Source organism: Oryzias latipes, chromosome 12 (assembly GCF_002234675.1).
Source record: "Oryzias latipes chromosome 12, ASM223467v1".
NCBI lineage: Eukaryota > Metazoa > Chordata > Actinopteri > Beloniformes > Adrianichthyidae > Oryzias > Oryzias latipes.
The window spans coordinates 10,043,520-10,059,851 of record NC_019870.2 but is presented as its reverse complement, the minus strand read 5'-3'; the positions used below and the strand labels follow the sequence as shown (position 1 = coordinate 10,059,851).

The following is a 16,332-nucleotide window of genomic DNA, read 5'->3' as shown; positions in this document are numbered from 1 at the left end:
TAACAAAAACTAACATCTTAGACACAGTCTTACTCTGAGAGAGCATGATCACACTTATCTCCCATCTTTTTGAGTCATTACTAAACTCTGTCCAGTTGTCATAGAAAATTTGATTTAAGGGAAGGTTAAGCACTTTGTGAAAGTCCCTTGTTGAAAGAAAAAAACATTTAACTTGGCCTGCCATAGCAGGAAAATGCTAATTTTTCCTTCTATCTGCTCATCCACCTAAAATATAATTTGTTATTTTTTCAAACTAGTATTGTTCAATTGGAAACTGTCACTGTCAGTCCAAAAACTCTTAATGTCAATATGTTAATGTCACTATTTGGCAAGGTTTTCCTTTCCACAATCTGTTTCCTGAACAGCTTTTTCTGTAAGTTTACCAAAGTTTTTGCTTCACTTCCAATCCAGTGAGCAAAACATTTCACAGCTTTGATTTTCATTTGGATAAGTACACCACTATATTACCCTTCTGTATATCTTTGGCTATTTTCAAATATTAATATAACTTGAACTGGTTGGACCTTAATGTTAAAAATATGAAAAATCATATTGACAGGATGTGTTTTCTAAAACTTTCGATTATTAGCAGAAGTATTGCTGCCTGTCCAATGCATGTGTCTCAGTGGAGCTGATGTGCTTGTTCAGGCTGTGTCTTCCTCCCCTTGAAAAACATCTTCTTTTGTGTGGAATGCAGGCATGTTTTTGTATATCAATGGCAGCGTTTTGCTGGACAAATAAGCCTCCGTGCTGCCGAAAGCATACACGAAATCCTTTAGTTCTTTGATTTTTAGAAAGAAGAGTATTCTCAGTTGAGAGAGAATTTTCTGAGGATTCAACAATTTTTTTTCTTATTTGAACAGATTGTAAATATTTTCTGACTTTTTTGTGTCTGTGTGAATCCGCGTGTTTCAGTACAAAACAAAGCCGGATCAAACTGGAGCAATGTTGGTCCAGAAAAGGCCTCTGTTTATAAGGTGATTAGAGCGCTTATTCTTCACCCTGGGTGACTGAGGTCAGACTAGTTTATGTCTAGATTTCAAGAGGCCCTTGTAAAGTGATCTGCCTTGCTGACAAAATGAAATAACCTCAAGGTGGAAAAAGCACAGGTGACAAAACAAACAGAATGTCTGTGATGTCCTGATCAGTGAACAAGTGCAGTTCTGTGTTTGTGAAAATAAAACGTCAGTCACAGCGTGTCGGCGCTGCTCGCGACCCTCCAATCTGGGCTCATTGATATTCCTGTTGGGTTGTGAATGCTTTTGGGAAATCCTTTCTTCTTTGTTCAATCACTCATGAATAGAAATGAAATCCACATGTTTTTTGAATTTGTTAGCTGGTTAGCATGAGCAAACAGCACTCCTGTGTGAGATTGCACTATTTGCCATTTATATAAAACCCCCACGGTTCGATTCGTAATTCGATTTGGACTATTAGAAGTACTTCACCTTTGATTGCTCAAGAGTAATTTTTGACTTTTCCCGAGTGAGTCATTGCAGAGTGGAAAGTGATTAAAATCTGAGTGGGTTTCGCTTTTTTAAATAATGACAGGGACACATTTTTGCTGTTAAACTGTTATGCTGGATCTGAGATATACATTGACTAAAACAGCTGGGAACATAAAGTTATTTGAGCCAGCCATTTTGTAGCCTACAAGAACTTTAAGATCATTAACAATGTTACCCCCTTTTTCTTTTTTTAAAGTTTTCAACACCATGAACTTTTCCACCGTTGGTATAAAACACCACCAGCCTCTGCCAGCTAACTAAAAATAGACGCTCCACCTAACAGACATAAATCATGGCTGCATTAAGGTTGATGTATTGTATTTCTCCAGCGACCTTGAGCCGACATTCAGTCACCCTGTGACTTTTCGAGGCAGGTTATTTTAACTTTAACACGGGTCAGGTCATCTCATTACTCTGTTTTCATGTTCACTCATGTCAAGGCGTGAAAGGACAAAACAATGAGACAACATCATCAATTTAGAAATTAAATGAGGTAATGTAAGTGCAGAAAGCAAGATAATGCTGTTAGTCTTTTAATCTGCAGGGTAACAAGATAGCTTGGAGTGGTTTCTGTAAAAAGTAATGTGACTGAAGATTATAGATGTGTATTTCCTCAAAGTCCCGCTCCGATTATCTTTTAATCCATTTTAAAAGCGTTCCCAGCACTTTTTTTTTATTATGATTATGCCATTTTAGGCACAATCGCAAAACCTGAGTCGTTTTCTAGGACAAAATTTCTGCGGAGCGGCAGTACTCTGACCTCTGAACTGTGAGCAGAACTGTTGGGACGGAGTAAGCCCACCCTTTTTTCCCATTATCCATCTGTTTACACTCTCTCTAGCTTACAGCCCCTTAAAACTGCCAACCTAACATTAATGGTGAGCAATATTGGAGTTTTGAGCCAGATGCCAGCTCAGACGAGAAAAACCAAGACGCATTCTGATCTAGTAGTCTATTGGTACATGCATCGGAATGGAGCGAAGCAGGGAGCTTGTGGCTCACGGATTGTAGCTTCTACAAAAGTCTTCTTTTCAGCTGCGCCTGATTCACAACAATTTAAATAATGGAATACTCAGAAGCACAATTGTAAGCTTAATTTTCTTAATATATGTCCTCCATCATTAGAAAAATGTCATGTTAAAAACAAACAATTGGGTCTTTAAATGAGCCCAGATTTTGATTCGCGTTCCATGTGATGCTTTTGCCTCTCTAGTGGTGTTTTTGAAGCGGACGTGGATGTTTGTTTTCTCTTGACTGTTGAGCTCATGAGCTTGTTTTTTCTAGCTGGTTATTTGCCAGACGTGCATTCTGTCCTGGAGAAGACGTCGTTTTGACATGAAATATTTGGTCGCACAGGAAACCGTCAACAGATTGCAGTATTAATGCTACTCTTCCTATTTAACATGTTTCACTTTTAGAAAGCTTTCAGGTGCAACCATTCTAATATTACAGTTATTTTAGGAGATTCCCGTTTGTGTTCACAGTTTATTATTAAAATTTACAGTTTATTTGTTTTTTGCTCATTTATAATGAATGGCAGACAAACTAAATGAAGTCTGAGAAGTTCAGCATAATTTCAGCTAAAGAGTACATTTCAAAGTCACATTAGCAGTGTCATGGGTCCAATATTTATTTTGTCGACCTTTTGATTTTGACAAAACAGTTTTGTGCAATGCATATACTTGTACCTCTTTTAGCAATTCAGTTTTTTTATCCTCCTCCTTCTTTATTTAACCAGGAAGTCCCTTTGAGATTCAAAGACCTCCTTGGCCAAGAGGTCTGTGCAGCAATTCATAAAAATAACAAATTCATACAAAGCAGACAGATATAATGTTTAAAGAAAAGTTAAAGTGTGACAAGCCAAGGATTGCATTTCCAGGTCCTCCAAAGAATGTTAAAAGAAATCATAGAGACAGGAGTTTGGAGTATAAAAGCCTGTAAATTACCAGTCAGTTGAAGCACAACACTGAAAGAACAGTTTTCCCCTCTCTATTCTCAAAATGGGAACAATCAATGTGTAAACATCCTGGGAATGCAATTTACGGGGCTTATGGTGAAGATACACACTCGTGTATGGAAGAAGTAGTTCACAAAGTCACTTGTACCACTGTGTGACTGCCAAGTACCGCATCAGACTCTGTCTGAAGTAAATGTCGCAACGGTGGGTCAGTTCACTGGAGTTTGTTATAATGCATATGATACACTGTGGCTGCAGAGCTTGGGCTGGGACATACAAAAGGTCTCCATAGTCCAGCACAGAAATAATGCTGCAATACATCTCTTCCTAGCATTGAATGAAAAAACATTGCTTATTTCTGAATAAAAAAAACTACCTTTAAGATGCAAAGTTTTGACAAGAGAGCAACATGGGATTCAAAAGACGACCATCATCACTTATAACACCCAAGAATTTAAAAGCATGTATCACATCACTAACTGAGCCATCAGGAGGAATATTGCGCTTTTTTTCTATTTCTGGCAAAGAGAAACACTTTAATTTTGTTTGACTTAGGAGGGAGCTTCAGCTCAGAGAAGCTGTGGCAAACAAAATTTAGCTTTTTCCCTCTCTTTCTCATCAGTTTTTTTTTATTTTTCAAACAATATTAACAAGAATTCAACTAATTTGGCATTTTTCCTCAATTTTATGGCATTTATCTAATTCTTTAACTTACCGGTATTTATTCGGTTTTCATTTTTAGCAACTGTTTTAGACTTTTTCATTTATTTTAGAGCTTAAGCATCTTCACAGCTAAAGCTGCTGGATTTACACATTTTAATGAGCAAAAAATGCAACGTTTCTAGTCTCTCATTTGGTTCCTAGTGTTTTGAAACATTTTAGATTAATACGCCTCAATAATGTGGAGGAAAAAAATAATTAGTGAAAGCATGCAGTGCAGTCTAGAAACTTAAAGAAACTTTGAATGTGTTCCAAAAAAAAAGAGAAAGAAGAGAAAAATATATTCCAGGACCTTAGTACAACATGGTTATCATAGGTCTATTTTGTCCTGGACAAAGTAAGATGAATGGGGTGTCTTGGTAGCAGCAATTTTAGGTTTCAGTGTGTGATTTGTTTTCATCTGATAAGGTCAGAGTTGTTCACACTCAAGTGTGACACAGTTGCTTGGAAAGGTTGTGTGAAATTACCACTTTAAGAGGAAGTTGCATCGCTGCAGTCCATGTCCTGCTGTGCAGGCCGCACAAAATGATGTGTAAAGAAGGAGACGGTTCAGCATTATAACGAGATCAATTTTGTGATAAATTCAGCATGGATTTGATAAATCCTAAGTAATAATTCATCATTCAGATAATGAATGGTTTATACCACCCAGCTCTCTCTCTCTCTTTTTGTTACCTTTTAAAATAACAAAAAACATATCTCCAAAATGTATATTTGGTTAAACTATTTTTTTTATTTTTTTGAATTGCACCGAAGCACTGGTTCATTCTATTATTAGGCTTCATGTCTTGCTTGGGTCAATCAAATATCAGTGTTAAATTGATAAATAATAAGCAAAAAAAAATGATGTAAATCAAAATTACAGAGAATGGGTAGGAAAACTGCCAGAGAAATGAGCAACAGATTGTAGAGAACTGCTACAGTTTACAATTTTGCACAAAAAAGAATATATTTACAAAAGAAAAATATATTATTAAAGAAAGTAGAACACATCGAGTTATGCCGCCAAGCTCAGAACACAAAGTTCTAGTCCAAGGTCACCATCTGTAATCTGTTTTCTAACATCCAGACAGTCTCATCGGGAAATAATAATGTCGTAGAAATTTTTGAGGAGTTTTTACGCAGGTAAATACACCTATCAGCACAATGTGGACACAAAATCCAACCAACACAGCAAAAGTTATCACCACCACACGTGTGAAAACCCTTTAAAAAATGTGAATTTGTATTACTCTGGTCGTCTTTCCCTATTTTGTAAATCAGAGATGGTATCTGTGACGATATTGGAAAATTATTCCTGCAGGAAACAGATAAGAATAAAAAGAGAGAATTACAGAGATTACATGATTGAACTATTTTTGACTTTTGATTCATATAAGGCAATGAATTTTAACTTAAAGGTATATTAATCTATGAAGCAGAGAATCCAGAAGGAAAAAGAAACATAACATAAATATATAATGCAGACCAAAATCTATATGCTTTCTTATCATTTTTTTTTCTTTGAGTCATAAAAAGTATAAAACATTCTTGTCTACAGCCCTCCTCTGAGGTGTGCCATTGCGAAAACTCAAGCAACTACAAGATTAAATGGTTCATTTTAATTTATTCTGATCCAACTATTTTTTTCTCTTGTGCAATCACTTGTGTTGTAGCATTAAGTGCAGACAAGAACTTGAATTGTGATTTTACTGTTTTTTTTTCCTTTCCTGATTGCTTTATTAGCAGTAGATAAATGGAGATCTTTTGACTTACTTTTTTAATGCATTTTGGAAATCTATTTTCAGTAGTAGATGGCTTATTTTATTCACAAGTAAGAGGAAAATCTTGTGGTACAAAGGTACCAAATTTTTCTTGTCTCCAACACTTTAGAAGATGTTTAAGGACAATCTGTTAACAGTTAGTTGGCTGAACTACCTGCTGATAAAACTCATTCAATTCAATTGTTTTATCATACAAATATGTTCATGCATATCTTCACAGTGGCATCTGCTTTTACATAAGGTTTGTATAGTATTTGATGGCCTGACTGGGGTCAGCATGTGGTTAACATGTGTGCTATTCAAAAAAATAGTTGTTTTTTTTCCAGCACCTACATCTGATCTGAGTTTTTAGTCATTTTTACACCTTTATTTCCCTCAACTCTGCTTTTTGTTTACTACATTTTATGTTAGCACTTTGCAGACTAATGAAAGAATATTGGGTAGACAGACAAATAGGTCTGGTGTTACGTATTATCAATTTACTTTCACTTTTCAATCCTTTACCTTATCAAAGACTTGTGTCTAAATTCTCAAAGGCAATTTAATGTAAAATGCAGAAAAATATGTTTGTTTTTGCTTCAGAACTGTGAAAGTTTATACATGAAAAAGCCAAATCCTTATAAGTGCTGCTGAATAAAAAAGCTGCACTGTGGAATTTGAAATGAATGTTCTGCATTACATTACCATTACTTCACTGTGGTTTATTTTGTCATCTCTTGTTTGAAAGCAGCACCTGGTAACACTTTTCCTTTGAGCGTAGCATGAGAAAGTACTGAATTTGACTCATGGTGATGAAATGTGACACAGCATATTTCAATTTACAGTTCAATGAGACGTAGAAATGCTTCAGTTTGTTTTATTATGTTTTTTTCTGGGGGAAAGGGGCAGATGAAAAAGAAGAGAATGCAAAAATGTTTAATTTATTTAAATTTGAGAAAATGTACACTGTATTTATTAAGTAAATACAAAAAATAATTCAAAACAGATTAATGAACATGAGAAATTAGGTGTAAGAAAGCACCACTGTTTCAGCTTAATGGAGGGTATTTGATGTAATTCAGAGTAGAATCAACATGAACAAACAAGCAGATAATCCTGGGAAACTGTACTGTGTGGGTGTGCACGTGTGTGTCCAGTCATCCCATATTTGTTTTTTTTGACATCTTGAACAAACAACTTTAATTGAACAACTCACGTGATCCATTTTTTACTGGCACAGCTATATGTCAGCTTTTGAATGTGTTTGTTTTGGGATTTTGATATACCAGTTTTGTTTTATTTTTATTTTATCTTTTTCATTTTTTACAGAAAACAGTGTTGCAAGGGCTTCAAGTTTGTATTGGGCCAATGTATTCCTGAAGGTAGGAAACTTTTTTGTCGTTTTCTTCTCATTAGGATTTGTATTTGACTCACCCTTTCTGTTATACATTTTTTTAAGTTTCAGCTTTTTAGATTATGGAGACTTGTTTAGGCTTTTGCCTTTTTATTTTTTACAGACTTTGACGTGTGTGCGGGTGCCCCATGTGAGCAACAGTGCACAGACCATTTTGGCCGAGTGGTGTGCACCTGCTACCCTGGATACCGCTACGAACGCGAGCGCCACAGGAACCGAGAAAAGCCCTACTGTTTGGGTGAGGCAGGAAGCATTTCATTTAAAAAAAATGCCAAAGCAAAAAGTCATTGACGTCTTCCAGTACTGGATTGCTTCTTTTTGCTAGATTGCTTTTTTTTTTCAACCAGTTTTAAGTCTGTTTTAGCATCATTTTTATTTAAATGTGTCAATTGGCTGACAATAATGTATTGAAAATATTTGTCATGAACTACAAAGTTAAAGATTCTTTATCTCTTATATTTTTAATTAATTTTCTAATTTTAGAGAATATTTTGCACCAGTTTAGACCCACCCTTCAGTTTAAACCTACACAAATAACACAACAACTAAGGTTTTTCATACTTATTACTTTTTTTCGTGGATTACAGATTGATTGTTATTATTTTTTGCTAGCCATTTTTCTCTACTCTCTCAAATGCACAGACATAGATGAATGTGCAGACGTACACAAGAGTGCATGCTCTCAGATTTGCATCAACTCCCTGGGGAGCTACAGGTGTGAATGTGAGAAAGGATATTTCCTGGAAGGGGATGGGAAAACATGCACCAAGGGGGAAAGAGGTGAGCCTCAATATTTCCTTTTTTTTTCATTAAAGGGCACATCTGACAGTGATATCTGTCCGAAGACTACAAACATAGACATATGGTAGTCATTAGACATCACTGCCTGTTGTGCATGTCAGAGCTGTTCTGTCAACCAAACATACTGCTGCCCTGTGACTTTTGGTCTTCCCTGATTTGCAGAACATTTTTGAAGAAAGCACAAATGGTTCAAGTGATAAAACATCTTTTTTCGCCCCAGATTAAGTTGCCAGTGAAGCAGCAAGGGGCTGCAGATTTGCTACCTCCTCTCATGAGGGTATCTTCCTTTACCTCCCATAACACTGCAGGAGAGTTTGGAGAGTCAGAAAGACTGGCCCGGGGGATTGCACCCCCAAAAGTATGGCTTGTTGTTTTGTAAAGTAAGAGGGGAAAGAGTGTCCAGACATTTTCACTCATCCATTAAATCTATGCACATACAGAGCAGGGCCCATTCTCCTACAAACGTGTCCATTAGAGCATTTCAAGTCCAACTTAAGCAATCAGAAAATTACATTAAAAGAAATGTGCCCATCCAGTAAGCATTAGTAAGAATATAATTCACAAGGGAATTTAATAAGAGGTCAAACAATGATAAATATCTGTTCTGAAACACTCGCCTTAATTTTTTAGGCTTGCTATACATAAAAAAAAACACACACACAAACACACACTGCATTTAAGTATCTGTGTCACCTTTAATGTAAAAGTGTCCACCCTGTGGTATGCTTAGTTCCTGCCAAAAATGTCTGTATGGAGGAGATCAGCAGGGGAAAGTGTAAATCTGGCCTTAATAAACTAATACACCAACACATTCAATAATCCCAGCTGTTCATTGTTGAAGTTGATTTTATAACTTTGTTTTATGTATTTTTGTGTGTGTCATCGAACTTTCCTTCATTCCTGTGAGTTAATGTGGGGTCTTTTAACTCTCTCCATCTGAAGTCGTCCTTTGGTGTCTGCAAATGAGCAAAACAATAAGTAGTTGGAAGTGTGCCTTTAATATTCCAGACAAAAATAATTGTAATTTTGCATATTTTGCCCTTCACAGTTCATTTCACTTTTCTATTGTTTCTGTGCAGTTTTGAAAGTATAAAGTAAAAATCAAGTAAATGAACAAATAAAATCTATGTTTAAGGAGTACATTTATATCCACACAGTTTATGAGAATAAAATACATTTTTTAAATGCGCTGCATGGTGGTGCAGCCCCCGGTTCTTGTCCCAGCTGGGGGACCTGAACCAGAACATCAGTGGGGGACCTTTCTGCGTGGATTTAACGGAAGAAGATGAATGAATGAATTTTTAATTAGAGAATTGTGCTCTCTAATCTTAGTTTTTAAATATCTGTTTAACTGTGTGTATAATAACTCGTGTTGTAAAAATGTCACAAATCAATTTAATTGAATAAATTGTATAAAAACAGCAATTTGACCTTACAGTGCTAAAAAGGCTATTTTGATCTTTTGCTTTACCTTCTAAAAATAACATTTTAAGTTTACATTATAAAAAAAACAGTGAGAGTAAAGGGTTTTTTATTGAATTGTTATAAGTGATGAACATTTTTTTTCTTTTCCCAGCAGTTCATCTCTTTGAGAAGTGTGATAATGTTATGAACGCGGGAACTTGTTCAGCCACATGTGAGGATTTCCTTCAGTTAAAGACGTCAGTCCTGCAGCTGCAGCAGAAGGTAAGTGACAAAGGAAAACATGCATTTCTGTCTAAAAAAAATTACCATTGTAATCAGTGCCAATAAGTAGCATCACTACAAGTGTCACAAGAAGAAGGCAGACGGCTGGATCCAAATGCAGCAGGTTTATTAGCTCTATTAAAAGTCCACAAAGCTAAATCAGGGTTAGGCAGGCAGGGGTCAATAACGAGAATGAGAACATCAGAGAACAGACAGGGTAGTCGGGATCAGGCGAGAGTCGGGGCAGGCAGCAGGCAAACAGAGTCAGAAACAGGGTTGCGTAATGAAGGCAGAATGGCACAAACAATTCTTCACACTGAGCTTTAGTCAGTGCAGAGCTTAAGTATGCTGTGGTTGATGAATGAGAGTCAGGTATGCGGCACCCAGGACCTGTGCGCTGGGGTTGCTGGGAGATGAAGTGCACACAGTACTTCAGTCAGTGACCAGAGAGGGAGACAGAACTCTGACTTCTGACAATAATGCTTTACATCGGTTTTCATCCATAGAAAATTTGAAGACTTCCTGATTCTGCTTACTGTCACAAACAAAAATGTTTATTTTCTTTGTGACAGGTGATCTCTTTGGCCTCATTTGTTGATTTTCTGCACTGAGACCTTTTCCTCTTCAAGTAGCGGAATGGATTTATTTTGCTCCATCTACAGCGCGGAGCTGAAAATCTAATGTAAAACTGGAGTCATAGTTTCACATGTGTAATCGGTGACTTCTGAACCTATCTACGCGTGAATCTGTCAGCAGCTGCACTCAACTGTCTGCACTGTAGCTCATGATGTATGGCTTCCAGCTGTGTGGTCTCGAAGCTCCCTCAGAAAGGTGTTTTCACTCACTGATGTTTTAAAGTATCGTAGCAAAATGTAAATTCTTTTGTATTTATGGGGCTGCAGAGTTATCAACTCAAACACCTGCTCTGCAGAGGCGTGTTTTATAAAAAACACTTGCTTCTAAACTTGGCTGGATTTTTAAAACATGAACTAAACGCTTGCATTTTGCTTCGGTATAAATCTCCATATGCACTTAGTGTAGTGCAGATTAAAGATAACATTTTTCAAAGAGTCCATTGCCACTCAAAATGCAGAGAAGGCTGTTTTTGTTTTAGCTCAAAGGTTTTAAATTGCCGTCATCTGGCCGGGTTGCAGGTTGTCAAACAATATTACATGTCAGTTCCCCATTCTGGACAAAGTCATTTTAGCAAACATTTCTACTCAATCCCACCTGTTTGGTTATGTTACAATCATTTATTGTAAAATCATTATAAAAACAAAACAAGGAAACTGTACAGGTAAATTATTGAATGCATTTATGCTCCATTTTTTTTTTTTTTTTTTTGCTTCTTCTTAAGATGGCTTTGCTGTCAAACAGTGCTGACGTTCCTGTGCAGATGACTGAGGACAAAACCCTGACATCACCTATATATTTACCGGGGCCTCCAGGCTCCCCTGGACCTCCAGGTAGAAACTGATGTCTGACTTGGTCTGACCTGCATGGATACATTTCTGGTGATGACTCAGAAAGATACCACAATGATTTTTAGGGCAAATTAGATGAAAAAACATGTAACCATTTGTTTTACTCAAAATCACAGTTTTTATCCCCATGATGAAATTAGCAGGAATGTCTGGAATAAATGTAAATTTGTAATTCTGAAAGGATGACTGTTTATATGTGAACCCGCACTTTCTTGTAGCTTAGAAGATGCAGCAACATTATGCAAACAGAGATTAAAGTCAGACAGAGTTCCAGTTTTGAATGCATTTATCTGTATTGCTATCTTTTTTTTTTTCACTCAATCATAATTTAAGGGGATCTGGGACCAAAAGGCTCTGCAGGACCGATGGGAACTCCTGGTCCTCCCGGCCCTCGTGGCTTAATGGGCCCCATAGGACCCACCCCAGACCTGTCCCACATCAAGCGTGGCCCTAGAGGACCTGTGGTCAGTTAAGATAAAATGTTTACACACTGTAGTTACGATTTATGTACTTTAACAGCCTGAGTGCATTATGTACAGCAAATATGGGCATAAAGGAGATTCATTTACAAGGTCAACAGCCAATCAGAACTCTGTACACAATGTGCTGTTTAAAAAACAAACATAAAAAAAGCATGCAAAAATTACACAGAAAAAGTCTGCAAGACTGCAAAAGGTGAACCGCAACAGGAAACACTGTACTTATTGCAAATCCTTCAATTAAAATGTATTGCAATTACAATAACCTCTTAAGACCCGAGTTAATATTTGAGTTTACCCTCTAAACATGTAGTCATAGTGCTCCAGATAAGCAGAAATAACTACTTTGGTAATATAACCCGAAATGTGATGTCCATGCGTCATAGATTCAAAATCAAGTGAATATAAAATATTGATCAAATAAATAGTTCACTTTGGTTGAATTTCTTGGATGTGTTTTTTAAATCATAAATAAGCTTCTTACTGAAACATTTTTTTACTTTGTTTTCTAAAAGATACACTTTTTTGAATTTCAACACAAGTTTTGTTGTGTGTATGAGGAGATTGTTCAAGTGTTATTCTGCACCGTGTGCATTCTATTATTTCATTTGGCAGCAAGGAAGCCGTCTACATTTAACAGATTTTACCCCCCACAGTTCTTGCCAAGCTTAGATCTGGTCACTGTGGCCAAAAGCATTGCATCTCTCTGGTGTGATGAAACCTTTCCATGTGGTAAGCTGGTCGTTTTGTTGAGCTTGAAGGTGATGATTTTTGAGCAGGTGCTTTTTCTACATGGACTGTCGACTCTGAAACACATATTGCAGAAGCTTTTAGCTCAGCAAACCTGCTTCTCTATGGATCATGCCTGTTTTTTTTACATAAAAAAAATGTCTTCTCGTGTTAGTCCTGCCAACTGTACAGATAATTAAAACAAATGTTTGGCTGAAATTCTTACTCCTAAACATTAAAATGCATTTTGAATTGTTTTGTTTTTTGTCCGTTTTCTATATTTAAGTATTTCATTAAACTTTATTTTCCTAAATAGTTCTAATAATTTAGTAAAGAGGCAGGCTGAGACTGGCCCCTGGGGACAAATACACCCTCTAAAAGGCCCTTAACTATGTACGGTTAAAGAAGAAACCTCATTTTAATAATAAAAACAACAGAGCGGACTGAATCCATTTACAGCTTTAGCTGTTTTCTTTGGCTTGGTGTATTTTGTTCAGCCCTCTGCCCTGCTTACCATTACGACCCCTCTGTGTTGAGGTGTGGGATCTGATTCAAGAATGTGCAGGATGAGGCCACGGAGACACATTTCTACTTTTTAAAGCTGGCTTGTTTATGCAGTTCTGCTATTGATAAATCAACCATACACACCTAAGAGCTACAGGAAAGTAAATCCTGAAGCTAGGATGCATTTGATTGTGCTTGTTTATGACTGCATCACATTAGGATGCACTTTGGCTTTCATCTTCTTGCTAAAGAAGTGTGTCACACCTGCTGAAGTCTAAGTCTGGGTATGCTGTCTACTCCCAACAGAGGAACCTAATTAGATTCTAAGCACACTTACAAGGCTTGGTCACCAGGTCACATCTGTCTTACCACATGCCAGGGCTTTGAAAGTGATCAGTGTTTTATTCAGAGCATTGTACTGATCTGAATATTGGCACAACTTCCTACAATGTGTTCACAAGTCTTTGAAGATGATTGTCTTAGAGGTGTGTGAGCCTTTGGGAATAGTCTGGAGCCTGGTATATTTTACTCTTGGTGGAGTTTACAACAGAAGGCAAATTTAAATTTAGAAAACTTTTTTTCGGCAAACCCTCTTGCATTGATTAATTTGTGTCAATGAAGTTGTATTTGTGGCCTCCAAAAAGCATTCAAAACTTTACAACTAATGTTAAAGAGTCAACATATTTGAACAACTTCTTCATGGTTGTCATTTGATTTCACAGGGGCCTCCAGGAGCTCCAGGAAAAGATGGCCAGAAGGTATGCTTTTTTGTTGTCTGGTTCTCCATGTGTTAATAAAAATAACGTTCAAATCCTGATCCTGTTGCTTCACAGTAAAGCTGTCGAGTAACTTGCCATTTTTAGTGGCAACAACTGTCCCTGGCCTCAATAGCTTTATTCTTTGATTTATTTTAAGGAAACAAAAGTAAAGTTGATGCTTAAAGTGCAAAAGAACTAACTGGAGAAATCTGCCAAAATTTTGGCAGTTCAAATAATTGAATCAATAGCTTAACTGTTACTTAAATGGCTCAGAGTTTGCTTGTTTTGTTTTTTTAAAGTGGGCAACTGGCAGAATATTTTGCAGGCTCTCTGTGTATTGATGCACAGACAGAAATGTTACCTTAAGGATAAAGAATCTGCAAGCTGCTGCAAGTTGACAAAAAACATTTGATGTTAGAAGCACATCACACGTTTTCCTTTTTCATTGACAAAATCCTACTGTTACAAACATCAACAGGGTTTTTATGACAATAATAAATTTATTTTTTGTTTGATGTTCATTCAGGCTGGGAGCACAGAATATGAAGCAAGTGACAAATTAAAAATTAATGAATAAACATTCATTCTAAAATTAGACAAAAAAGGGCCTGGTTCTAAAAATAAAATGATGTTGATCTCTGCCTGCCTGTGGAAAATACTGCAGGTTGGTGCAGGGATTAAGGTGGGCTTTGTTTGCTTTATATGAAAGTCTGATTCTTCTGATCATTTAAGCTGTTCGGTTCCATTCAAACTAAAATGAAAAATATGCAGCAATCTTTGAAACATGAGACAAAACCTCAATGAAAATTGTGCTTTTAACATGTTTTTGTAGCATTTTGGGGGGCATATATAAAGAAAAATTAAGCTTAAAATTGCATTTCTGGGTATTTCTTTGTTGAAATTGTTGTGAAAAAGCCAGTAAAAGTGATATAGGTTTTACAGCAGGTGGGCCACAAGCTCCCTGTATTTTGCGGATGACTAGATCCATGTGCTTTGTCTTTGTTTTCCTCGTCTGAGCTGACATCAGGTCAAAACTGTACGGCCGGATAACTCCGATTTTGCTCGCCATTTTTTCTGCAGTGGTCATGTTATGTTGGAGTTGTGAGGGGAGAAATGAGGGCAGGCTCACTCCCCTCTAACAGTCCCACCAACAACTCAGATGTCCTAAAAAACAACACAGGTTTTGTAATTTTGCCTAAAAACAACATAATCCTAATTAAAAGACAACTGGAAATGCTTTAAAATAGATCAAAAGATAATTGGAGTGAGACTTTAAGCAGTATTCATTTTTTTTAATGATTTCTCTGAAAGATGAGGTCTCCAGTTCATGTTATAGTTATTGGGTATCATTCCCCTGAATTGGTTTGCTGAGGCTTTGAATTTAACTGTGGTGAATCTTCCTTGTGTACCCAGGAGCTTTGTGTTTAGTGAAGTGGAATTCTTGTTTGGACAGATTTGAGGGTGATGCTGGTCTTTTTAGCTGAGTAACAAATCCAAACCACCTGCCAAAACATCCACAGCCTCAGTTTGAACTTAAGGAACAACCGCAGTTGTAAGATGCAAGTGTGCTACTGTGAATTAACAAGCCTTTATCTGTAGAATTTCACTTTACTTAAAGTTGTTCAGGGGATTAGTTTTACACTTTGTTGAGAGCAAATTCTTAGTCTTATTGGAGTTGAAAGAAAACATCATAAAGTTTGACCGTTGCTGCTGTAATGTAATGACAGCACTGGGTGGTCATCATTTCTTTTTCTTTTACATTAAATGAAAAGAAAATCATAAAGTGCATCAACTTTACATCATAATTTCTTTGTGTTTTTCCCCACTTTTGTCTAAAAGTAAAAATGTGTTGAATCCAATTGGAGGCCCCACAGGCCTTAGAGTGACTTGGACCCCTGGGTGAGCTTCTTCATTTAAACAGGTGTTTCTTATAGACACTGAGGATCATATCCAAGAAGGATGTTTCTGGTCCAAAACCAACACCTTGAGCTTTAGAAAATTCAGCCTTAAGTGTTTCAACCAGTGTTTACGGTCAAGGAAAACAGATGGGTCTAATAAAGGGGATCTGCACAACATTTATCTGGTCCATCACCTCTGAGGTTTAGCAGTACTTTTTTTTTCTCCCTATTTTTATTGAAATTGAAATACTTTGGAATTCAGACAAAGCCTCAGTGACATCAAAGTGTTGCATTATGGGTGAAAAAAGCAGTGCTAATCAAGAATTTGAATAAGTACACGGTAAAAAATGTCTTATCAGTAACCAACTTCACATGGTAAAAAGGTAAAGTAAAATGATTAAAATCACTAGAGTTGAAGGGCTTTTTCTTTGTAGTTTGTTTTCTTCCCGCTCAGTTTTGGGTAAAACTGAGGAAGAAGTATCTATTTTATCCCCTTCAGTCTTGTTCACTGGTACCATATGTCAAAAGCAAGTTAATCTAAATAAAGGGGTCAAATGATTTCGTATTCCCATTAAAAGCGAGTCTGCCTGACCCTCAGAGTACGAATGGTTTGTCCGAATCAAGTTTTTTTTTTGTTTTTTGTTTTTTTGCA

General features: G+C 36.7%; 1 protein-coding gene across 2 annotated transcripts in view; it reads left to right on the top strand.

The window, feature by feature from the left end:
- Positions 1-16,332, top strand: part of ccbe1 (collagen and calcium binding EGF domains 1) — a 36,245-nt gene that overhangs the window by 18,477 nt on the left and 1,436 nt on the right. The window contains exons 3-9 of one of the 2 annotated variants that reach the window (XM_004074728.4): positions 7,257-7,309; positions 7,445-7,579; positions 7,984-8,121; positions 9,722-9,828; positions 11,186-11,294; positions 11,646-11,776; positions 13,747-13,782. In XM_004074728.4, coding sequence (XP_004074776.1) covers positions 7,257-7,309; positions 7,445-7,579; positions 7,984-8,121; positions 9,722-9,828; positions 11,186-11,294; positions 11,646-11,776; positions 13,747-13,782 — 709 coding nt within the window. Of the gene's footprint in view, positions 1-7,256; positions 7,310-7,444; positions 7,580-7,983; positions 8,122-9,718; positions 9,829-11,185; positions 11,295-11,645; positions 11,777-13,746; positions 13,783-16,332 lie in introns of both variants that reach the window. The other variant, XM_020707601.2, reaches the window with a different exon arrangement.